The sequence below is a fragment of the Cornus florida genome, unplaced genomic scaffold (genome assembly GCF_030987335.1).
Source record: "Cornus florida cultivar Cherokee Brave unplaced genomic scaffold, ASM3098733v1 CherokeeBrave_3.0.0_Hap2_Chr11, whole genome shotgun sequence".
Lineage (NCBI taxonomy): Eukaryota > Viridiplantae > Streptophyta > Magnoliopsida > Cornales > Cornaceae > Cornus > Cornus florida.
In genome coordinates, this window is record NW_026775581.1 from 81,126,500 (window position 1) to 81,151,870 (window position 25,371).

The 25,371-nt window shown below is 39.4% G+C and overlaps 1 protein-coding gene across 4 annotated transcripts in view; it reads right to left on the reverse strand.

Annotated features, from left to right (window-relative positions):
- LOC132286709 (uncharacterized) overlaps positions 1-25,371 on the reverse strand; it is a 93,630-nt gene that overhangs the window by 32,084 nt on the left and 36,175 nt on the right. For all 4 annotated transcript variants that reach the window (XR_009472844.1, XM_059789074.1, XM_059789073.1 and 1 more), the window contains 5 exons: positions 14,987-15,124; positions 7,208-7,361; positions 6,668-7,035; positions 3,668-4,131; positions 3,229-3,573 (listed from right to left, as the gene is read on the reverse strand). Coding sequence is in view for 3 of the 4 variants with exons in the window: in XM_059789074.1 (XP_059645057.1) it covers positions 3,229-3,573; positions 3,668-4,131; positions 6,668-7,035; positions 7,208-7,361; positions 14,987-15,124 (1,469 nt within the window). In the remaining variant the exon portion in view is untranslated. The remainder of the gene's footprint in view (positions 1-3,228; positions 3,574-3,667; positions 4,132-6,667; positions 7,036-7,207; positions 7,362-14,986; positions 15,125-25,371) is intronic.

Consider the following 25,371-nt stretch of genomic DNA (forward strand, 5'->3'; position numbering starts at 1 on the left):
CGTCTTCTTTCCATATACTAGAGCCCGTCGTGCCTCGGATTCCGATAGAAACCTAAACAGGAACAGACCATCCGGCAGAGATGACACCCTCACCCCACAAGAAACCCTCCAAGTTTTTTATCCCCACTCCTCAATCCTCCCAAGACAACCTATGTCCTTGTTGAATCGTCCAACCAAACACATTTTTGAGCATGTCTTCACGAGCCACCGTACTATGAGCATCAACCCTAAAAACTTGCCCCTCTTTGATTCGAAAGGAATCAATCTCACCGTTTGTTGTGAGGCGAGGCAATTTTGCCGTATCAAGGATGGACTTGCCCCCCCTCGCCAAAGTATACAAGTAAAAAGAACATAACTGGTTCTAGTACAGAGGCATTATACCATTGGCCTATTTTAAGAAGCAATTTTGCTTTGATCAGGTGTGGAAGGAAGAGGAGAAGGGCCGGGGGTTTCACCCATAGGTGCCACAGGATCTTTAGAATCGTAAGACACTTAGTGGTGTTATTTAGAAAATCACAAGTATCTGAAATGCCCAATTAAATTTATTGTACTAGCTGGACATATTAACCCCTTGCTAGGTGTTTAAAAATACGAGAACTTTAGGCCTTTTCACCTTTTTATCAAATTACATCTAAAACAAAAACAATTTAATGCAATATCATGGTTATTTATTTAATATTACTTTTTTAAGAGAGAACATCGGCGTCTGAACTTCTTTTTTTCTTGGTGCAGGTGAATTATACAAGTTGTTCGATCATGGCAGAAAGGGAAACCAACCATTGCTTATCTCACTCATATACAACTTCATCTCTCCTTTTCCCTCTTCTTCTCCTATACTTCATGATTTTCTTCTTCCATTCTAACCATTCAAGATGAGAGTTAACAAGATCAAACATCAAAGAAGGCTGCACCTTCTAACGGTCACTAATAATACTCATGTCCATGAAAATAGATAATAGATTGATGAGAAAGGCTACCGAGTTGGGTCTTTTGAGAGGCTTCCGGGTGGGCAGGGAGGTAGATTCTCAGTTGGAAATCTCTCATTTGATGTTTGCTGATGGCACTTTAGTTCTTTGTGATGCGAACGTTTCTCAGATTAGATATTTGAGATGTGTTTTGATTTGGTTCCAAGTTGTTTCCGGCCTTAAAGTGAATGTGGGAAAAAGTGTTTTGGTGCCGGTTGGGGAGGTCCCTGAGATTGAGACTTTTGCTGATATTCTTGGCTGTCATACTGGTTCATTTCCCATTTCTTACTTAGGATTGCCTCTGGGAGCTCCCTCGAGGTGTGTGGGGATTTGGGATCCAGTGGTGGACAGATTTGAGAGAAGGTTGGCGGGTTGGAAGAAGCAGTATCTCTCCAAGGGCGGTAGGGTCACGCTGATTAAGAGCACCCTCTTTTGTCATCCCACGTATTTTATCTCTCTTTTCCAGATTCCCTCTTCAGTTGCGGAAAGGATTGAGAGGTTGCAGCGTAATTTTCTGTGGGGGGTAGAGGTGGAGAGTTTAAGTTTCATTTGGTGAGATGGGACCAAGTTTGCAGGCCAATTCGCAATGGTGGGTTAGGTCTCCGTAAATTGGTGCCCTTTAATAAGACCCTCCTTGGGAAATGGTTGTGGAGGTTTGGGGTGGAGAGACATCAGCTTTGGAGGAGGGTTGTGGCATGTCGTTTTGGGGAAATGAGAGGGTGGTGGAGTTCTTTGGAAGTTAGAGATCCTCGAGGGGTGGGGGTTTGGAAATTTATTCGGAAGGGTTGGGATGATTTTTCCAAGCACATTCGGTTTCGTCTCAGAGATGGGAGGAGGATTCGCTTCTGGGAGGATGTGTGGTGTGGAGATGTGCCTCTTGCCCTCGCCTTTCCTCAGCTTTACAGGATTGTTACGGATAAACAAGCCATGGTGGTTAATTGTTATCATCTTGATAATGGAAGACTGGTTTGGGATGTTCGATTCAGGCGTTCCTTTCAGGATTGGGAGATCGAAAAAGTCATTCGTTTCTTAGAGTTGTTATATCGCCAGAGGATTGTGGAGGAGGATTCGGACTATTGGTCTTGGATTGCAAACTCTCAGGGGCGCTTTGAGGTGAGGTCTTTCTTCAAGTGCCTCTCATTTGTTCCTGGAGTTCGTTTCCCTTGGAAGTCTGTTTGGCGATCCAAGGCTCCTCTTAAGGTGGCTTTCTTTGTGTGGACTTCGGTCCTGGGTAGGATTTTAACCCAGGATAATCTGAGAAGGAGAAGCCAGGTGGTGGTCAACCGTTGCTCTATGTGTCTTAGTGATGAGGAGTCTGTGAATCACCTTCTTATTCATTGCCCTTTGGCTAGAGAGTGTTGGGTTTTGATGCTTGGCTTATTTGGTGTTTCTTGAGTTATGCCTGGATCTGCTAGAGGGTTGATTGAGGCGTGGAGAGGTTGCCCTGTGGGGGCTCTCAGTCAGGATGCGTGGAGGGCTACGCCGCTTTGTGTGTGGTGGTGTTTATGGCTTGAAAGGAATAGGAGATTCTTTGAAGGAAAGGCTTTGTCGATTTCGGTGCTTAAATTCTCGATTATTTCTACTCTTTTTTGTTGGGTTTCAGGAAAAGATCATAGTTCTTTGGAGGAAGTAGTTGATTTCTTAGCCTCTTTGAAGGCTTGAGGCCCTTGTGATCTTTTGTATTTGCTTGGGTTCCGCTCCCCTTCTGAGCGTTTTTTTTCATAAAATTTTTTACTTATCAAAAAAAAAAAAAAAAAAAAAAACTCTTCTGAACCCTATTCAGGGATTTTCTATCATTCAGGTCCATCAAATGAAAAAAGCTCCATGAGAACCAATTAAATTCCTTGAGGGTCAACAACTAGATATTCACAAAGGGAACGTTAAACTGATCCTGGAATTGCTTGTGACGCATTATGAAAAAGAACACTTACGTCTACGTACGATCTAGTATTTTTAGAGCAATGAAATATACTATGCGCTCTAACGAACAATTAAGTTCTCAATCAAATTACAAGAAGCACATATAACCATGACTGCTTGATTACCAATTACATTCACAGTTCCAAGAGTACGGTCTTCACTTTCGGATATGGAACAAAATAATAAGCAAATGGTGTTGAGCAAGAATGTAGGGAACATTTTGAAAATGAGTATAACAAAAAAAAACACAATCCATATGAACAAACACCAAAACTCATTGAAGAAAATGTAAGAAAATCATTCATTAGAACAAGATTTTGAAGAAACGAGAAAACCATCATACCGCTCCACTGCTGCTTCATAGGGCCCTTCATTTTCCCAATCAAAAGAAAGGAAAACCGTCTTATCAATTTCAGCAACTTCAGATTTTGGAGAATCAAGCCAAGGATCAGGAGCTGCATTGCCCTGATTGTTGAGGTCGGGCAAAGCAGTTGATATGTTAGAGCTAACAGCGATTTCATCAACTTCTGACTCGGTATCGCTGTCATGTTCACGGAATCGCTTGATTGCAGTTTTTACTTCGGGTTTAACAACACCATCCTCTGTTGTACGTTCAGATGTTACAGCAAACTCGGAAACTCGGTGAAGGTTAGTTTGCATTTGTATCCAACGATTCAAAGTTGGGAACCTGTTTTCAAAATGGAAAGTAACATTGAACGATCATTTTTAAACCTATAAAGCAATGGTTTAGTTCTCTAATACATATTCTAATGAAAGATTACCTTTCAGATTGATCAAGAGCAAACTCATAGAACAACCTGTCAGAATCAGGTGTCTGCAGCAATTCATCATTTAAGGAACCACATATGGTCGAATCACTACCGTGGTTCAGTATACTACTCCCAAACACACATGCCAACACAGCCCTTACTGGAGATAGTTTAACAAGATGCTTCACTATGTCCAGCTGAAGAGGGTGAAGAGGGATACCAGGTGTGGCTGAGGAACGGCCATAAGAATTCGGCTTAGCTTCTCTAGAAGAGAGGGAAACAAACTTCCTTTCCGGGCAACTCTTAGAACAACTGGGAATCACAGGAATGCATGCCCAACCATGACCAGACCGCGGAGGATAGACAGGAGGTACACATGCTGAAATTACTTCGTGGACAAAATCAGCATACATAATTTCTGCTACCTTTTCAGCTGCATCAGTGCTGCCTCGATCAAAAACTAGACGGGTTAAAAGCTGTAGGTAAAATGATAAAAACATGAGCATTGTTCTCTTTTACTTCAAAGGGAAAAAGAAAAAAGAACAGAGAGAGAAGGAAAAAAAAAAAAAAAAAAAAGAAACAATGAGCATTGTTCCGGCTATGTAGAAACAAGAATACAACATACTAGCTACATCCCGACTCTTTGCCACATTCACTTACTATAGGAGAAAACAAAGATCTTTTTCTGTACAATAACTTTTATCTCTCTAATAAGAAATGAGAACACAATATCTGAAAAAAACGAATTCCCTATGCTATCTTGAATCACAACAAAAAAGTGACATTAATAAATCCAAACAGAATCATGCCCAGATCCTCCAGAAGGTTTATTGAGGCTTGGAGAGGTTGTACAATGGGGGTCCAAGTCCAGGATGCTTGGAGGGTTACGCCTTTGTGTGTCTGGTGGTGTATTTGGCTCGAGAGGAATAGGAGATCTTTCGAAGGAAAGGAGAATTCCACTCTTTTGTTGGGTTGTAGAGAGAAATTATACATCTTTAGAGGAGATTGTTAATTTTTTGGACTCTTTGAAAGTTTAGTGGCCTTGTGTAGTTCTCTTGGGCTTCGCTCCCCTTTTGAGCACTTCTATACAGTTGTCTTACTTATCAAAAAAAAAAAAATTTCAGGACACAACCTATGACATTATGATGAATTAGGACAGAAACCTAAATAGCATACTGCAAGTTCTAAACCTTAAAACAAAGCAAAAGAACTAGATCTTCTAGAAAGAAAAGGTCACAATAAATTTAAGTATTGTTCAGGCAATGCTTTTAAATTCTCTTGCCCAGAAATTAAAGGATCTTTACCAACAAAATTTATATGGCCAGATAAAATTTAAGCAGCATTAGACCCCTTAAATTCAACAAATAAAAATTACTTCAAGGCATGGGATTTCAAACAGAACAATTTTTTTTTAAACTCATCGACATAACTACCCAAATGAGAGGCCGAAGATAAAAGAAGATGTGTGAACCAAGTTTAAACAGAGATGACAAATGTGAAGAACGGAACTGAAATGGAACAGATTAGGGAAAGATATTTAACAAAAAAATTGGACAAAATTTTAACTATTTCTCGCTAGTGTGAAATCTTTATAGATCACTGAAAAGGGTTAGCAATTCAGTTTTTAGAAAGATTCATGGGAGAGGACCTTTTTTTTTTTTTTTTCCCGGTAAGTAAGAATCGAATAAAAAGCGCTCAAAAGGGGAGCGCATCCCAAAGGAACAACAAAAGGCAAAAAAACCTCTAAGCCTTCAAAGAGGCCAAGAAAACAACAATGTCCTCAATGAATCTATAATCTCTTCCCGAAACCCAACAAAAAATAGTGGAAACAATGAAGAACTTGAGAAAAGAAATAGGCAACTCCTTTCCATCAAAATATATCATATTTCTCTCGAGCCAAATGCACCACCAAATACAAAGAGGCGTGGCCCCCACAGGACAATATTTCCAAGCCTCAATAAAACCTCTAAAAGATCCAGGAATGACCCAAAGAAAACCAAACAGACCAAGCATTAAATCCCAACATTCCTTAGCCAAAGAACAATGTAAAAGAAGATGATCCACTGTCTCTTCATCCCGAAGACACATGTAACACCGATTGACCACCACCTGATTCCTCCTCAAATTATCCTGAGTCAAAATCTTTCCAAAAACAGAGGTCCAAGCAAAGAAGGCCACCTTAAGGGGAGCCTTAGAACGCCAAACGGCCTTCCACGGAAAAGGACCTTCAGGCTCTTTTGTGAGACTCCTAAAGAAGGACCGAACATCAAAGCGACACTGAGCATTGGGAGCCCAAATCCAAACATAAAAATCTCCAACCATAACACCCTGACGATACAACACCTCCAGAAGACAAATGGCATCCTCAACTTCCCAATCCTGAAAAAGACGCCTGAATCGAACATCCCAAACCAATCTCCCGCTATCAAGATGATAACAGTTGACCACCCTGGCCTGCCTATCCGTAGCAATCCTGAACAACCGAGGGAAAGCGAGAGCAAGAGGAAGGTCCCCACACCAGACATCCTCCCAAAAACTAATCATCCTGCCATCCCTAAGACGAAACAGAACATGATTGGAGAAATCAGCCCAGCCCTTTCGAATAAACTTCCAAACCCCAACACCCCTAGGACCACGCACCTCAAGAGAGCTCCACCCTCCTCTACTCTATGGGAGAGGGCATTTCTGATTAGTTTCCCACATGTATCTCAAGCATTTCCAATAATTTTGACCCACTAGGCAAATCGCAATTTTGGAACTCATCTTCTATCTAAATAAGTTTCTATGCTATGTTTAAGAGTCATTCCACGCACTTCCAAACTTCTAAAATATTTTACTTTCTTTACGAGGTAAAATCATATTCTCCCAAAATGTTTTTCAGATCTTAGTCATCCAAAATCACACCAAAAACAAATAATGGACATTGTCAAACAACCAAGACAATAACAGATCTTGGCGATAATATTCAAATGCCGATATAATAATATTTAGCCACAAAATTAAAAATCTTACATCTTTAGGCAACTCATAAACGAGTGAGAAATAGTTAAAATCATGAGTTGTATCAGTCCCATCAACTATGTCTCCTATTGCAGCAATATGGAGTATAAATTGTGATAGATAAGTGGTAGGCTTGGTACTCAAAGGGCCAAATAATCTCTTTCCAGCATCTTTGACATCATAACCGGAAGGCTGCACATTATTTTCACCAGCTGATGAATTGATTGATGCCTGTTTGATAGCTCTTAACCCAAGCCCTAAAACTCTATCCTTGTCATAGTCTAGAAGAACTTTCCTATCAGGATATGAGCCATCCCCTTTCATATAATCTCTTTCTGTTTCTTCATCAGCAACAGCCCTTGCAAGGTTGTGAAGCTTACCTGAAATTTCAAAAGAAACATTAAAAGCCTCGGAATCATAACACTTCCAGTATAAAAACAATAAAACGATAGTCAATATTGTAATTTTTTTCAAATATTTAACATTATTATCATTAAAAAAAACCAATAATTAACTGCTCCATAACTCAAGAAGAAGAAAAGAAGAACGTACCACTTAGAAACTGCCGCTTCCCCCTGTGAGCATCTTCAATCATTTGATGCAACAGAGCAAGGGCACGTTCCCTGTGTCCCTGCCGGTGAGACTCTTTTGATGAAGAAACGGTAATCTCCCCAGATAAGATGGCCTGAAGAGCTGGTGGTTTATCCTGGAAAAATAAATCATTAAGCAAATTGATCTCGCAAAGCTTATCACGTGCTTCACGCATTAGAAAAGAATAACTAAGAAAATAGAAAGTGCCAGCTACACTAACTTGTAAAGTCTTCTAGGTATCAGTAACAGAGACAGGAATTTATTTCAGGGAAGGCACATTGAACATGACAGAAAAAATAATTTTTATCCAACATGCATAAATAAAATAAGAACAAGACTAAAAAAAGAAAAGAAATGAAGAATTCGAGATATTTTCAGAAAGAGAGAATTTTAGCAGGGACATTTTGTAAATTTCACAAAATTACACATAAAAGTAATCAAACAAGTTGCTTATTCACCATTCTTATTGTGACATCCCACATTAACTAGGGAGGAGACAATACTAGCACTTATAAGGGGTAATACCTCCTACCTATTTAAACACATTTTAAAAACCATTAGTGTTAGGAGGAAGCAAAGCGAACAAGATATGCACAGTGTGAGGCGCATTTTGACAGTCAGTCAATCCCCAACTGGAATTTCAAAAGAGCGTGAAGAAGCCCACAAGGGTAGCAATGAGGACTAGTCTAGTGGGCGAGTGTTCCACCATTGTGGAGTCTGGATAGGGTAAGATGTACACAACCTTACATTCAGATATGAAAATTTACCGTTTTGAACCCATGACCTCCATATCACCATGGACGAAGCCGGCATGGTCCCCCCAGGCCCATGTTGGCCCCATTAAATTTTTTTATTTTTAATGTATATAATTTATTAAATTCCCCACCTAAAATAATTTTCAAAAAATCTTACTCTTTTCCTTCCTTATTCTCCTTCTTCATTTTTTTAAATTCCCTATACGAAAAATTAAATTTTTTTGTTTCTTGAATTATAAAATTTATTTTATGTTATGTGAAGAGGAGTTCTTGCTCCTCTTCTGATGATTTAATTACTTTTTTGGATTCTTTTGGGCCTTAGACCCCGGTTCCTCTAATGTTTAAGGGACGCATTCCCCTTTTGAACGCCCTTTTTAATTTATTATTACTTATCAAAAAAAAATTTATTTTATGATATGTTAATATGCCCCCCACCCCCACAGAAACAAATTCCTGGCTTCATCCTCATCCCAATTATCACAATGGAGCAACCTATGCACCAAGGCCGCTCTCATCATTATGACGTCCCATATCACCTGGGGGAGAAATTGCTAGCACTAAAAAGGAAGGATTTCTCCTACCTTAGTGTATAAGGTAGGCAATTTGTGTTTCCGTGTCGTATTTGTGCCACGTTCATGACATGAGTTCTTGTTATATGGTTCGACATGAATACGACACGATTGTTACTAGTGTCAACGAACTTGACACAAACATGACATAATTATTAAATAGGTAACATGACACAACCCCTATAATTTGTTTAACAAAGAGGTCAACACCTGCCACGACACACGAAGACGCGTTAATCAAAATTTCATACCCTTAGGGTCATTTCTAAGACAACACGTTTATCTAACAAGTTTAGTTAAACGGGTCATTTCGAAATTCTAACATGAACATGACACGTTTAGTTACACAGGTCTAACTGGATTATAAACAAATTGACAGGTCAAATAGGAACACGACACCTTTAATTAGCGTGTCAATTCACGTCGACACAATTATGACCCAAACACAATGAAGCCAATTCCAAACTCACGTATCTTGTGTCATGTTCAAATCATGTTACCTGCAGACGCATTTTAAAACCATGAGCACCAAGAAGGTGCAAATCAAACATACTACATAGTGTGAGTTATTAAAGATGGTATCAGAGCCAATTCTCAAATGGAATATGAGGGACGGTGCATATGCCCACGAGAGTCATGTTAGGAAAGAAGTTAGGTCCCTCGAGGGGGTGATTGTGATGTCCAACATTACATGGGGAAAGAAGTTACTAGCACTTATAAGGGGAATGTCTCTTACCTATGTAGGCGCATTTTAAAATTGTAAGCGCCAAGAGCATGCAAAGCGGACAATATCTGCAAAGTGTGAGGTGGGTCCTGACATTTATGCCTCCACAATTTTTTTTTTTTTTTTTAATAAGTAAAAATTTATTAGAAAAGCGTTCAAAAGGGGAACGCGTCCCTAATACAAAAAACGAAAGTTGAACCTAAGGACCAATAGGGTCCAAAAGATCAACTAAGTCATCAGTCAAGGAGCAAGCACTTCTTTTCACATAACAGAAAATAGAACGAAGAATATGAATTTTCAAGGTCACCAAAAACTATTCCTTTCCTTCGAAATTTCTGTTATTCCTCTCTCTCCATATGCACCACCAAACACAGTGTGGAACTATCCTCCAATAATCACGAGCGTGACTTTTCACTGGGCATCTTCTCCACGCGTTAATCAGTTCTATAGAGGACTAAGGCATTACCAATGTACGCCAAAAATGCTGAAGATAAGGTTCCAACGATCATACGCCAAAGGATAGTGCATAAGAATGTGATCCACTGACTCATCGTCTGTTTTAAATAGACAACACCAATTAACGATAGTGTTGCCTCTTTATCTCAAGTTGTCCAACGTCAAAATCTTGCCCCAGACGGCAGTCCAAACAAAGAATGCTACTCTAAGTGGGGAGCCTTAGAGCGCCATATAGTCTTCCATGGGAAATCAAGACCAACGAAGTTGGACAAACAAAAGAACATGGACCGAAACACCAAAAGAACATGAATTTTTGTTTGAGCTTGGATAGGGTTTTGTTGTTTATTCCAGTATATTTTGGAGATATTTTCATGTCTAAGCGATCCTCAAAACTTCTTTGATGCATTATATTGATTCACATGTGCAAATAGACCCAAAGGGGGAGAATAAGACTCTTCACATTATAACCTTATGGTAACTTCTTTTTCATTTTCTCAAAAAAAAATCCACCAAAAAATATATATATAAAAAAGCAACTACGCACTTCTTCTAAGAATTACCTACACATTACTTGTAATAGTCCTAACCCTACCCGACACAATATTGTCTGCTTTTGGCTCCCCCGGACCAGACTTTCCAGGAGGTCACCCTTCCTGGTACTCCCGCATAAGCACACTTAACAGCGGAGTTCTGACGGGTTCGTGGCCATCACGGCTTTTAAACGCAGTGTCATAGAAGGGTGTTGAACCTAAATAAAGCACTTCACATTTACCTTCCTCAAGCGATGTGGAGTCATGAAACCCATAGCCTTCTAGTGTGATAGCTCGCCCAGTGTCTCTCGCACCCTCCCACATCACACCCACCCACAACTGTTGTCACATTGCTTTACCTCCCATGTACAATATTTCCAGCCAATCTAGGAGCCATCCAAAAATCACTAACCTACTACTCTCAATTTTAATGCTATTGCTCCAAACGATCCTCTTCTTCTTCAGCCGTGAGAGTAAGCTAAATAATCCACCACTTAAACCAATTCTTCTCCATAAGAAAAATAACTAAACCAAATGTGTGAAATACTTTATAATGGTGTCTCTTCCACTAGTTGCTCCTCAAAATTATCAATTAATACTTCACAACATAAACACACAAAGAGTTAAGGTTCTCCCAATCATTTCCCAAAAAAACTATGCGTAAAAGAAATATCTCACTCAAATATTAACATGCTTTAAGCTCATCAATGATGTGCAAGCCTGCGCAAGAAAAAACACGTCTTAGATCTCTACGGAGTGATCCTCCCCTTTTTCCTTTTCCATGTTTTAGAACCCTAAAACCCTTTAACACCACTAAATTTTTGAGGATCTGATTAATCACATCAACAAAGTTTCCAATAACAATGTCCGTAAGTCTGTACTTTTGGCAAGAACAAGATTTAGTTGAGAGTCCAAAGAACTTTAAATTAAGTAAATAATATAGCATTGGAAAGCTTATTGAATCTAGCTTTTTGGACATATAAAGATCATCACAAGATTCCAATTATAAAGAATTTCATGTCTCCAAAAAGGCAAATAGGTTAAACTGTAACAACATTCAATCACCAATATTGGCAACAATTCTAAACCAACTCAAACTTATACAGATTCATTTAAGTCAAAATAAAACACATTTTATAATTTTTGCATAGTGAAATCTTCCGTTAAATTCACATTGGAGTAGGCTTATGCCGGACCACATAAATCTGTGATGACGGTGTTTTTATTTTTCCTTTTCTCACATTCATGTGCAATACATATTTTAATGGGATGGGGATATGTGTAATGGGATTTTGGGATTATTTTAGGCTTTTCTTAGAGTCACGGACTCTTATAAATGCATTTAGGATAATTTCCCTTCACTCTGGGTTCGTGGGCCGGGAGGTCGCTTGTGTGGGCCCATGTTGGATTGTGTGTTAGGGAATTATTCCCGACACCATTTATTTTATTTTATGTGGTGTAGAGACATGCATAGCATGGTGGATATGTTGTAGGACATTATATGCATATGTTTATAGATGTTTATCCATACATGGCATGCTTGTAATTTAAGGGAATTTGGTGGGGCCCTTGTTTGACTTTTGGGGTAATTGTGTATATCTAGTATACAAGTGAAGAGAGAGGAAGAGATAAAGGCATTTTCAGCCTCATCATTTGGCATCAGACACTTCTCCTCTATCTACTTTCTTTTTCTAGAACTAGAATTTCATGGCCATGTATCATTAGCTTCCTTTGAGATTTAGACAAAGTCATACAAGGAAATCTTGGAGATCACATCAAGAGCTACAACCCTATGATTTTTATTTTCAATTTGGAGCATCTTCATGTTGGGCTGAATTGGGGCTTTTTCTTCTAAGTGAGGTGGGGGTGTCTAACTACCAATTTTCCTTGGTTTATGTAAGGGATTGTATGTTTTCTCCTTACATAGCATGCTAGTGTAGACATTTTATAGCATACAATGATGATGGGTTTACTATCATGCTTGTAATCCATGTTAATCGTGATGTAGTTGGTGTATTAGCTTTCCTATTTGAGTTCTAGCATGATTGGTAAGTTAATTTGTATACTAGTATACTCTTATGTTGTAAATTCTAGTGTAGACATATATAAATGTATACATGTTGATGTTTAAGTGCTTAAACTTATAAATCCATGCTGGAAATTATATATATTAGTTGCTGGAGATTCTGGAAATTAAGATTTATTGCTGGAAAACCTCATTTAGGTGCCGGAAATTATATGTATAGGTGCTGGAATTTATATTTAAAGTGCTGAAAGTTATATTTAAGTACTGGAAATTATAGGAAGGTGCTGGGAATTATAGGAAGATGATGGGAATCATGTAAATGGATGAATTGTCCTATCTTGACGTTATAATTGGATTCAACATGTACAATTGTTTTACTTATGTGCTAGCATGCTGTGTGTTTGTCAACATGTCTATATGAAAGTCGTTCTTTCTGGCTGCCCATTTTGGAAGCATGTATTAGCTCAATCCCTTGATTATTACTCACATTGCATTGCAGAGAGAGTGTGTGTGGTGGAACACAAGTGTGAGTATTGAGTTTCCATAAGTTTATGGTGCTGATTTTCCTAAGTTTGTGGAAAATGGTTTGACAAAAAGATTGGTTGAGGTTGAAATAAGAAGGGCATGGCTCTAGGGTTGAAAATCCCAAAACTTTGCCAAGCGGGTGTCGTTACCGATGGGCTAGTAACCCGTGAAGCGAGGGTAGGGATATGGGAAGGTACCCCACATTCGGGTCATGAACCAATCCATGTCTTTGTGTTGGTTTTTGGATCACAAGGTTGTGTTGTGTGTGAGTCCATGGGGCGGACTTCATGATGCATAGGTGTTCATTAGTATATGATTTGGATGATGTTCCTAAAGCTATTTTGTTGGAATTATGTTGTAGTACCAGTATGCCATCGTGGTATTACTCTTTGGAATTTGTGGTAACCTGTATATCTCCTCTTACTTTTATCCCCATAGCATGATCCCTTCTTCTTTGTTTCGCTGTGTGCTATGTGAGCATGACTTACAAGACTTTAGGAAGTGTTATTTAGCCACTCTCTACTAAGCAATTTTAAGCTCACCCGTTGACAACATTTCAGGTGAAAAACAAGTGGAGGTAAAGACTCCTCAATCTCATCCTTAAAGTTGCCATGTGAAGCTTGCAATCCGCTTTGTCTTGTGCACACTAGCATGTCATAGCTTTTGGTGTAAATTGATGCTATTCATGAAATAATGTCTACATATATTTTGTTGTGAGCACGTAATCTAATGATATAACTACGCTACATGAGGGACTTGTACCACCTTTGATGTAAGGCATGTATGATATGTAACTAAGGCTATGGTTATCCAACTTGGTGCTTGTAAATATATGAAGTGTGTTGATTTTGAAGCTCTAGCATGATAAATGGTGGTATGAGGACTTAAAACAGGTTTTGTGATATTTTAGGTGAGCACCATACTAGGGTTCAATTGGGAACCTAAGGACTTGGTTTATTTCTTTCATATTCACGGGTCCTACAAATTCGGGCCGTGACAAAATCGTCCTGTTCTTTGTGGATGGCGTGTTTACTTTTCTGTCGTGATTCTTGTTTTGTTCTTGGTTCGCTACATTCGTTGTAATACCACCTCTAATTGGAAAAGAATTGAACATCAATCATATGATTGGGTTTCATATCTCATCTTTAGAATGGTTTTATGGTATTATTGCATAACATTGATTCTTTAGCAATCAAATTTTGCTTTATGGCAACTTTCTTGGTTTTCTTGTACCGTGGACTAGATTAACTTGATTATGATGGTTTTTGAACCTTGCCTCCCTTCCTAATTTCCTGTAGTAATTTCATTGAAATTTTCAATTAAAAAAAAAAAAAAGAAATTACTTCATAAAAACATCCATCTTTTATATATATATTTTTCACAACCCATCTTTTATATTCGAACTCAAATTTTCCACCAGCAGTTTCAGTTCAAGTCCCAAAAGCCCTACTTTGTCTAAACATGTACCATTTTAACGCCTTCTCTAGGGGGAAAAAATGAAAATTAAATTTCAAAACTTCTTTATCATTTTATACTTGCACTTCTCTGTTAGAAGATAAATTGTGTTTCTTATCATAGAAAAAAATTAAAGCAACAAGAAAGCATCATCCTATCATCTGTAAATAGCATTTTAGAACATTCAACAACTTGACCTGATCCAAATATCAAATTAAAATGAAATGGAGACCTAGACAAACACTATCAACTAAGATGTATCTACTACATTGGCACATTGTATGTTTCAACCATACAAGGTAATGTACTAACAAAACAGCTTACAAAAGAGGAAATGAAGCTATTAAACAATTCTCTACTCATTTCAATCACAAATTTCCACACCTAATGACAGTTCATTGTTAGCCGAGATATGATAACCTAGAATCATGGGATATGACCTACTATATTAGCCGAGATATGATAGCCTAGAATCAAGGAATATAACTTTATTTATGCATATATTTAGGTATAAAGTCTTCCGTGATTTTATTTGATTTCGTTTCTTGTAATATTTAGCATGTGCTCTTTTAGTATATAAATACCACAACTGTGAATGAGCAAGCATTTTCATTCAGGCGTTTACATATTTCTCTTGTATTTCTGCTTTCATAATATGAGTAAAAGGGATTTACAAATGAGCCACATCACAAACAGTTACCTGTTCCAAAAATTCATGCAGACGCTTGAGAACACGCCTGTTTACAGAAATAATCCCAACTTCATGTATCTGATCCCAATAAGTTGAGCCTATCTTAGGAGAACCTCCGGGATAAATTTCAGATAACATAATCTGAGCCTGCATAAGACAAAGTTGATGCACTGTCTCAAACCAAACTATTTTTTTTTTTTTTTTTTTTCTGATAAGTGTCTCAAACCAAACTATTTTGAAGCACTTAACTTTGCTACAAAATTGAAAACATCAAACACACCATAAAAGAAAGCATAAATGGTAGTGACACCAAATGTAAGGTGGGAAGAAAGAGCTAGAAACAATGTAAGGTGGGAAGACAGAGCTAGAAACACATAAGCCGAAGGGAAAAATAAAAAAATAAAAAAATAAAAAAAGGAGGAAGAGAGAGATCACCAAAACTTCTACAGATACACTGCAAAAAATAAAATAGAAAATAAGAAGGCAAACAAACCCGATGTAGAACAACAATTAAAGTAGTGCCACCCGCAACTAGTTTTTCAACACATTAGAGCAACAAAAACCTTTTAGGTAAAGGATTTAAAGGTAAAATAGAATTCGCTTGTATAGGTTGTTCATGATCAAAAAAATAGATTGCTAAAAATTACAGACAGCAGGTATTTTTAAAGGTCAACACGTAAAAAAAGGTTTAGGGGTGTATGGAAGTAGTGTCAGGTAAAAAGCTAAAAAGTAAGAGCTCCATCAGATTAGGACTGTAAAATTTGATTGCAGAGAATAAAAAAGTAAAAGAACAAAAGAAGCCAGGAATCTCGCCTAGTATACTTTAAGCTTCATTCCAGGTCAACCGTTACACACATGACACAACACATAAAGCCTCAAAAGCTATTCCTAGAATCACAAAACCAAATTACACTGAATTTAAAATGAAAAAGATCTTTGCACACCGCTTGAATCTTACAATTGCTCAGACTACAACCCCAACACAAAAAACTTTGACACACTGATAAGAGCATTTTGGACCTACCAAAAATCCAATGACAATACTAAAAGAAGAAGAAGAAGATTACACCCATGGAACACCACTTCAGTTCAAGTCCAGAAAACCTAAAAATATATAATATAATAAAAAAATGAATAAAAACAACAATAATAACATATTAGACTACACATAATACAAGTTAAACTCAAATGAAACCAAAACATGATTAATTAAGGTCTAAATTGAGCCTTATATCTAATTCCAATTTGCCCTGTTTCTAGTTAACACCACAAGCACCTGAAATTTTTTTGAGTACAACACAAGAATGGCATTAATTTCTTCTGTTGGGACATAAATAATTTTGCACACATTAACTGATGCAGTGGCAAAATAAAATCCCTAATTTTCTGCTGGCAGCTTTCTGAATTTTTGGAAACTTCCCATATTCTTATTTTTGGAAATTTTCCATATTCTGATTTTTGGAACCTTTTCTGATTTCTGTAATTTTCTGATTTTTAGTAAGTTTCCTTTATTGTAATTAAGCCAATTATGGCTAGGATTGCTAGGAGACTCTATATATAGGGTGGCTAGGGTATTGGAGATTTTTAGTAACTTTCCTTTATTGTAATTAAGCCAATTATGGCTAGGATTGCTAGGAGACTCTATATATAGGGTGGCTAGGGTATTGGAGAGGTGGTGATTAATATTATTTTTTTTAATAGATTAGCAGCAACGAGTGTTTGTTCGTTTGTTTTCCTCCTTGTTCTAGCATTATTTTCCTTCTTCATTTATTTATTTCTTGCTTTAAACGACAACTGTTTGTCCTCTCTTGGTAAGGCGGCAGGTTCGGCTTTCCAACTGCTCAATCATGCCTCCACGACAACAACCAAGAGAACACATAGGATGCAAGTTCCAGCCAAGCCCTAACCCCAGCAAGTCCAAAATGAAGTTGAGAATCTGCGGATACAAGTTGAGATGTTGAACCAGCAATTGGCACGACATGTTATCAACCAGCCGGTTGATGACAACTTTCTGATGAAGGATGATCTGTCCGACATTAGAACTTTCGCGAAACATCCATTTTATATTTCGCGACACCACAGATCACTCGACGATCGAATCGACCATCGTTGGGAAGCGAGTATCAAAATTGAGATTCCTGAATTTCACGAGTCTTTTTTTTTTTTTTTTTTTTTTTTTTTTTGATAAGTAAAATTTATTGAAAACGCTCAAAAAAGGGGAGCGGAACCCAAGAAAACAAAAAGGCCACAAAGCGCCTTAAAACTTCAACAAGGCCAAAAATACAATAATCTCCTCAATAGATTTATAATATCTCCCTGACACCCAACAAAAAAGAGTGGAAATAATAAAGAATTTAAGCGCAGAAATAGATTTCTTCTTTCCATCAAAATATCTCCTATTTCGCTCGAGCCAAATGCACCACCAAATACAAAGAAGCGTAGCCCTCCAAGCCTCCCGAATAAGAGCCCCAACAGAGACACCTCTCCAAGCCTCAATCAACCCTCTAGAAGACCTAGGCATAACCCAATGGATTCCAAATAATCCAAGCATCAAATCCCAACAATCTCTGGCCATACTGCAGTGCAAAAGAAGGTGGTCAACGGTCTCCTCATCACACAAGCACATATAACAATGATTAACCACCACCAGATTCCTCCTCCTCAAATTATCCTGGGTTAAAATCTTGCCTAGGACGAAAGTCCATGCAAAAAAGGCAACCTTAAGGGGGGCTTTAGACCGCCAAATAGACATCCAAGGGAAAGAGCCTCCATAATCAACCGAAAGGCACTTAAAGAAGGACCTAACCTCGAACCGACCGTGAGAGTTAGGAACCCAAAACCAGCAATCCGAATCCCCAACAATGATCGACTGACGGTACAAAACTTCCAAAAGACGAGTAACATCCTCAATCTCCCAGTCCTGAAAATGTCTCCTAAACTGGACATCCCAAGTCAGTCTCCCATTATCAAGGTGATAACAGTTAACCACCATGGTCTGTCTATGAGAAGCAATCCTATAGAGCCGTGGAAAAGCAAGAGCAAGAGGAAGTTCCCCACACCAAGATCCTCCCAAAATCTGATCCTTCTGCCATCTTTGATCCGAAAGCGAACATACTTGCAAAAATCATCCCACCCTTTCCAAATAATAGTCCAGACCCCCACCCCTCTAGTACCGCGAATCTCAGCAGAACACCACCCACCACTAATCTCCCCAAACTTGCTTAAGATAACTCTCCTCCAAAGCCAATGCCTCTCAATCCCAAACCTCCATAACCATTTCCCAAGGAGAGCCTTATTGAAAGGCACCAATCTCCTTAATCCTAAACCTCCACGCCGAATCGGACGGCACACCTGCTCCCATCGAACCAAATGAAATTTGAACTCCCCTCCTCCCCCCTCTATTCTCTCAGCCACAGAAGAAGGGATCTGAAAGAGCGAGAAGAAATAAGTGGGGAGGCTAGAAAGGGTGCTCTTAATCAGAGTAACCCGACACCCCTTTGAGAGATACTGCTTTTTCTAACCTGCCAGCCTCTTCTCAAATCTATGTACAACTGGATCCCAACTCCCTACGCATCTCGAAGGAGTTCCCAAAGGCAACCCTAAATAAGAAATGGGAAATGATCCAGTGCAACATCCAAGAATCTGAGCAAACCTCTCGATCTCAGGGACATCCCCAACAGGTACCAGGATGCTCTTACCAACATTCACCTTAAGGCCAGAGATAACTTGGAACCAAATCAAAACGCATTTCAGATATCTCAATTGAGACTCATAAGCATCACAAAGCACTAAAGTATCGTCCGCGAACATCAAGTGGGAGATCTTTAGTTGGTTAGCAACATCCCTGCCCACCAGAAAGCCTCTCAAAAAATCCAACTCCACTGCCTTCTTTAGTAATCTGCTAAGAGCTTCCATCACAAAAAGGAACAGGAATGAAGAAAGCGGATCCCCTTGTCTCAACCCTCTCGAAGAAGAGAAAAAACCCGTCGGAGCTCCATTCACAATGACAGAGAATCGAACACTGGAAATACAGAAAAGAATCCATCTCTTCCAACGCTCACCAAAGCCCAAATAGCGACTTGGGCTTCTCGTGTCTGGAAGGTTTCCTCTGGTGTTATTGTTTCTCCTTTGCCAGATTCATTACTGCTTTTTCGATTTCCTTCTCCGGCTGAGGCTTCACGTGTGCTCAAAGAAGGTCGCCGTGTATGGGGGACGGCCACTCTACGAGTGGATCCCTGGAATTTTAGGGTGGGGTGTTCTAAGATTCTGAAAGGACAGGGTCTGAAGATTGTGACGCTTTATGGTCTCCCTCTTCACCTTTGGAGTCATTCCCTATTCGTTACGGTTGGAGATTTGTGTGGTGGGTTTATATGGGTGGATGCTGATGAAACTATCGACGCTGAAAGGGTTCGTATCATAGTGTCAAACGGAAAAGTATGCCCTCCTTTTGTCTTCATTCACGATGACCGGTTTTGTTACAAAGTTGCGGTGTGGGAAGAGAAGCCTCCTGTTCTTGTGCCGACGACGGACAGTTTGGAAGGAGGTGATGGCTCGCATTTGCTAAAGGAGTCCGAATGGTTAAGATGGGATTCGATGGGGAAGAAGGGTTTGGTTGAGTATCAGAGATGGATGGAATGGAGTAATGATCTTTGGGTTCGAAATTCGAAATTCTTTCATCATCTTTTCACTCTGAGAAGAAAGGAAGGCTCTTCGATTAAGTCTGACCATCGCCGGCAAAAGGGATTCTGGGAGAGAAACAAAGGTGGGTGTTTCACCGGGCTTGGCCTTCCGGCGTTCATACAGATGTGGAAGATGAACCGACATCACAATTCTTTTCACACGAGTCAAGCGCGTGGGAGGGAGAGACCTAATGGTTTTACACGTGGTTGGCGTAGAGGGATGGGCTGTTTAAACTGGAGGACAGCTGGATCCGATGCAATTTCAAAATCTAGGGTCTCAAAAAATGCGTTGACTTTGTCTAAAATTGAGTCTGTGGCTGAGCCTAATGTTGGGCTAGTGAATAGGGTCTCTGAACCGTTTGGGCCTTCCTTTTGTAGGCCTGGGGTTGTCATGACTGGATTGAGACATGTGCCATCATGTGGATCGGATGGAAATGGAGCGGCCCATCCAAAAGAAGTTGTTTGTTTGGCTCCTGGAACTAACGAGTTGGACTATGGATCAAAGAGTGGTCTGAGATCTTCTCTTTCCATTTCTGGGCCAGTTATGGATAATCGCTTTGAACCCTTGAGTAATTTAGTGGATGGCGTTAACTCTCAACCATCTGATATGTTGAATGAAAGTTCTAGTTCTAGAGGAGATCGAGGCTCTAGAAGGATTGTACAGAAGCATCGTTTGAAGAAGAAGGTTTTTCTTCCGGCTTTTAAGAAAAGGTGGACGAGAAAGGAGAAACAAAAGTGGATTCCGGCTGATTCGGGTAGGTCTTTTGTTTCGCAAGCACCTTCTCCTTCTCTCCCTTCTTCTTCCTTTTCTTCCCACCCTTGTGGGGAGTCACGACGGAATTTGGGGTTGAAAAATGGTGCGAGTTCTTCCGTTACAAAGTGTTTGTCCCCGATTGTTGAAAAGGAGCCGGAACCTGTTTGTGATGATCGTCATGGTGGAAGCAGGGGCAACGAGTTAGGATCCTCCCAGATATGTGATGTTAATTGTGAACGTATTACTGTTTGTGTGGGCCGAGACGTGAAAATCAAGATTGATGATGCCTCAGCAGTTGTGCTCTTGAATGATTTACGATCTCATTTTGCTTTGAAAGGTCTTAAGTTTGAGCAGAATGAACATTTGGCTAACGAGGTGTTTGGGACCCCGTTATCTAGCTGCTCTCCATCCTTGTCGAATGTGGAGAATATTGAGAATGGGGTGAATGAGTCGTATTCTTCATTACAAGTGGGCTTGGGAATGGTTTTGTGGAATGGATGTGAATCTGATCTGAATTTGTTTACCCCTTTGGCTGTTGTTAGACCGGAAGGGGATTTTGTGGAAGGTACTGATTTGATTACAAGAGTGGCTAACTGGGAGGATGATTGGGTGAAGGAAAAAGGCACTGAGGTGGGCTCCCTTTTGGGGGTTTCTTTTGAGGGTCGGATGGAGGAGGCGACCAATTTATTCCTCGATGTTCTTAATTCTCAGTTTGCTGATAAATTGGGTAGCAGGGAGAGCATTCCAGTGGTGAGGGAGGAGAGGGATAGTCAGAGCCCCACGATGCTTGTCACTTACGAAAGGAGGAGAAGGGGGTCTAAGGAGAGGGCCAGTGGAAGGAGGGGGGTACTGATTAACTCTTCTATTTCCCAATGAAGCTACAAATTCTTTCTTGGAATGTCCAGGGTCTCAATGACCCGGCTAGAAGGAAAGTAATGAAATCGGTGATTCGGAAAGCGCGTGGTCATGTTGTATGTTTGCAATAAACTAAAATTGCCTCAATGACGGATGTGATTGTCCGAAGCTTGTGGGGAGGGAGATTTGTGGAATGGTATGCTTTGGATGCGGTTGGCTCTTCGGGAGGTATCTTGATTATGTGGGATAACCGGTGGATCTCTTTGTTGGATTCTCAGGTTGGGCGTTTCTCGGCTTCATGCGTTTTCTCTATGGTGGAGGATGGTTTTTGTTGGGTCTTTTCTGGTGTTTATGGTCCTACAGATGATTGTGTTTGCCATTTACTTTGGGAGGAATTGGGGGAGGTTCGTAGGAGATGGTCGATGCCTTGGTGTATTGGTGGGGATTTCAATGTTGTGCGATCCCCTTTTGAGAGATCGACCGGGGGCAGATGGACAGCTGATATGGTGTCTTTCTCGGAGTTTATTGATGCTTTTTATTTGTTTGATCTGCCTTTGGTGGGTGGGCCTTACACTTGGTCTAGTGGTCGCTATCCTCCTACTCTGTCTCGACTTGACAGATTCCTTTTGTCGAATGATTGGGAGGAGAAGTTTTCTGATGTTGTCCAGTCCACCTTGGCTCGTCCTTTGTTTGATCATGTTCCGTTGATGCTGGATTGTGGTGGGTTGCGTTGCAGAAAGTCCCCCTTCAGATTTGAAAATATTTGGCTTCGGGCTGAAGGTTTTTTGGATCAAGTCCGATCCTGGTGGATGGGTTATGGTGTGAGTGGCTCCCCTAGTCATTCTCTGGCGGGCAAGTTGCGTCTTTTGAAGAATGATCTTAAAGTTTGAAACAAAGAAGTTTTCGGGAATTTGGCTTGGCGGAAGAATCGTATTCTTCTGAGATCGCTGATATTGATAGGATGGAGGGTCAGGGTCTTTTGTCGGTTCCCGTGAGGCTTAGGAGGGTGGAATGTCAGGCAGAGTTTGCTGAGATCGCCGCCATGGAAGAGATTTCGTGGAGACAGAAGTCTAGAGCTTTGTGGCTCAAGGAAGGTGACAATAATACTAAATTTTTCCATCATCTTCCTAATGCTCAGAGAAGGGGCAATAATATTGGGAGGATTCGGATAGATGGGGAGATGTTTAGTAAGGAGGAGGAGATTTGTAAGGGTTTTACTGATTACTTCTTGGAATTGTTCACTGAACCAGCTGGTTGGCGTCCTCTGCTTGCTGGGCTACACTTTGACTCTATTTCTAGTGAGAAGCCTTTTGCTTTGGAAGAGCCTTTTACGGAAGAGGAAGTTTTGTCTGCTTTGAAGAGCTGTAATGGGGATAAAGCTCCTGGTCCAGATGGGTTTTCTGTGAGATTCCTTTTGGAGTGCTGGGAAGTGGTCCGTGACGAGGTGATGAGCTCTTTTCACGCCTTCCATGTTCAGGGTTCTTTTGAAAAAAGTTTGAATGCCACCTTTCACGGGAGTCTTATGGCAGAGGGGTTTATTGATTGGCTAAAAACTTTTGAATACCCTGCGATACCCTATGATGCAGGCAAAATTTCAAATTCTGCAAGTGGAATTTATGTTTTCTAGCAAGCTTTCATATTTTGAAAGTTTCCTTATTTTGATTAGTTTTCTTATTTTCATCAGCTTTCTTTTAGAGTAGTTTTCTGATTTTCCTGTTTTGGTTTTATTTTATATTTGGTAGTTAGTTAATATATGGCTAGGATTGGGGAGGAAGAAATTCTATATAAAGCCTTGTAATTTTTAGGTTCAATCACTTTTAGTTGAAGAGAATATTTTTAAAGCAAATAAAATATGCTTTGCAATTTCTCCTTTTCTCTTGCATCGTTATTTTTCTATTTCATTCCAAAATTGCTATGAAGACAATTTGATCATCACCTCTTGGTAAGGCGGCATCAGTTTGGTATCAGAGCTTTGGTTTTGACTTCCCGACTGCTCAATCATGCCTCCACGACAACTACCGAGAGGAGGAAATCGTAGAGTGCAGGTTCTGGCCGAACCCCTACCCAAGTAACATGAAGACAAGATAAAGTTTTTGCGGAGACAGGTTGAGTTGTTGACTCAACTATTGGGTTTGATGACAATGTTTTGGTGGATGATGATGTATCAGACACCAAGACTATCACGAAAAAATCGTATTTTTCATGTCGCCATAGATCACTCGACGAGCGGACTGATCGTTATTGGCCGACAAATATCAATTTCCAGATTTCTGGTTTTCATGAAGAGGATTTTTTCAATCCTTTTTGCAGCAATACAACACCTAAACCAACACCTATTCTACTTGATGAAAGTCGTTGGGATGGTGAGTTTATGGAGGAAATTCCTGAATTGGTAGGAAATTTTGGTGGAGAAGAAAAACAACTTTTGATCGAGGAAGATGATGCAACCCCAATGGTCAAACCAAAATATGATGATTACCTGGAGGAAAAGGATGATATCATATATGGAGATATAGGTGAATTCTTGGTCATGCAAAAGCCACTATTAATTCCAAAACATGAGGATGATAAGGAAACTACAAAAGAAGGATCTCAACATGAAGTATGCGTGGTTGATCATGAAGATTTTGGATCCATGCAAATGAAAAACAACGGATTTTACTTTTATGATATGGTTTGGGATGAATTCTTAGAGAACAATACAAATACTAGGCAGTTGTTGGAAGAAAAATTAAAGTTGATTAAACTTCTAGTTCAGGATATCGAGTTTTGCGAACCTACCCAATTTCAAAATTCATGTTTGTTCTGAAACTGTATTCTTTGTTAGTATAAGAAGATTAACGTATTTGATTTGAGTTCGGAAAAGAAGAAAGGAGGGAGGGAAAGCCGTGCTTGGATTTTTGATTGATCGTGGAAAATTGCTCCAAACTCGAGGGCAAGTTTTTTCCAACACGGGAAGACTGATGCAGGCAGAATTTCAAATTCTGCAAGTGGAATTTATATTTTCTAGCAAGCTTCCATATTTTGAAAGTTTTCTTATTTTCATCAGCTTTCCTTTTTGAATAGTTTTCTGATTTTCAGCAGCTTTCCTGCTTTGGTTTTATTTTATATTTGGTAGTTAGCTAATATAAAGCTAGGATTGGGGAGGAAGAAATTCTATATAAAGCCTTGAAATTTTTAGGTTCAATCAGTTTTAGTTGAAGAGATTATTTTTATAGCAAATAAATTTGCTTTGCAATTCTTTGTAATTTCTCCTTTTCTCTTGCATAATTATTTTTCTATTTCGTTTCAAAATTGCTATGATGACAATTTGATCGTCTCCTCTTGGTAAGGTGGCATCACCCTCTCACAAGAAGGTCAAATTCACAGCTATTCGTTTTAAAGATAGAGCATCGGCATGGTAGGACTACAGAATATCCGGAAGCATAGGGGTAAACAAAAGATTGTAGAATAGAAGAAGATGAACAAAAGGTTGAAGAAACAATTTTTGCCTTTCAACTATGTCGAATCGATGCACCAACGTTTGCATAATGTGAGGCAAGGATGCCGTAGTGTGGAAGATTACACTACAGAATTTTTTGAGTTGCTAGCACGCAATGACCTATCGGAGAGTGAAGAACATATTGTGGCTCCCTATATTAGCCGACTAATTCCCAACATACAAGAAGTTCTACTCTTGCATTCATTTTGGTCAGTTTCGGAGGCTTATCAACGAGCTTTGGTGGTGGAGAAATGATGCAGGCAGAATTTCAAATTTCTGCAAGTGGAATTTGTCTTTTTCAGAAACTTTCCATATTTCAGTTTCCTTATTTTGAGTAGTATTCTGATTTTCATCAGCTTTCATTTTTGAGTAGTTTTCTAATTTTCAGCAGCTTTCCTATTTTTATTTTATTTTATATTTGGTAGTTAACTAATATAAGGCTCGGATTGGGGAGGAAGAAATTCTATATAAAGCCTTGTAATTTCTAGGGTTCAATCAGTTTTAGTTGAAGATATTATTATTTTTCCAACAAATAAAATTTGCTTTGCAATTCTTTGCAATTTCTCGTTTTCTCTTGCATTGTTCTTCTATTTCGTTTCAAAATTGTTGTGAAGACAATTTGATA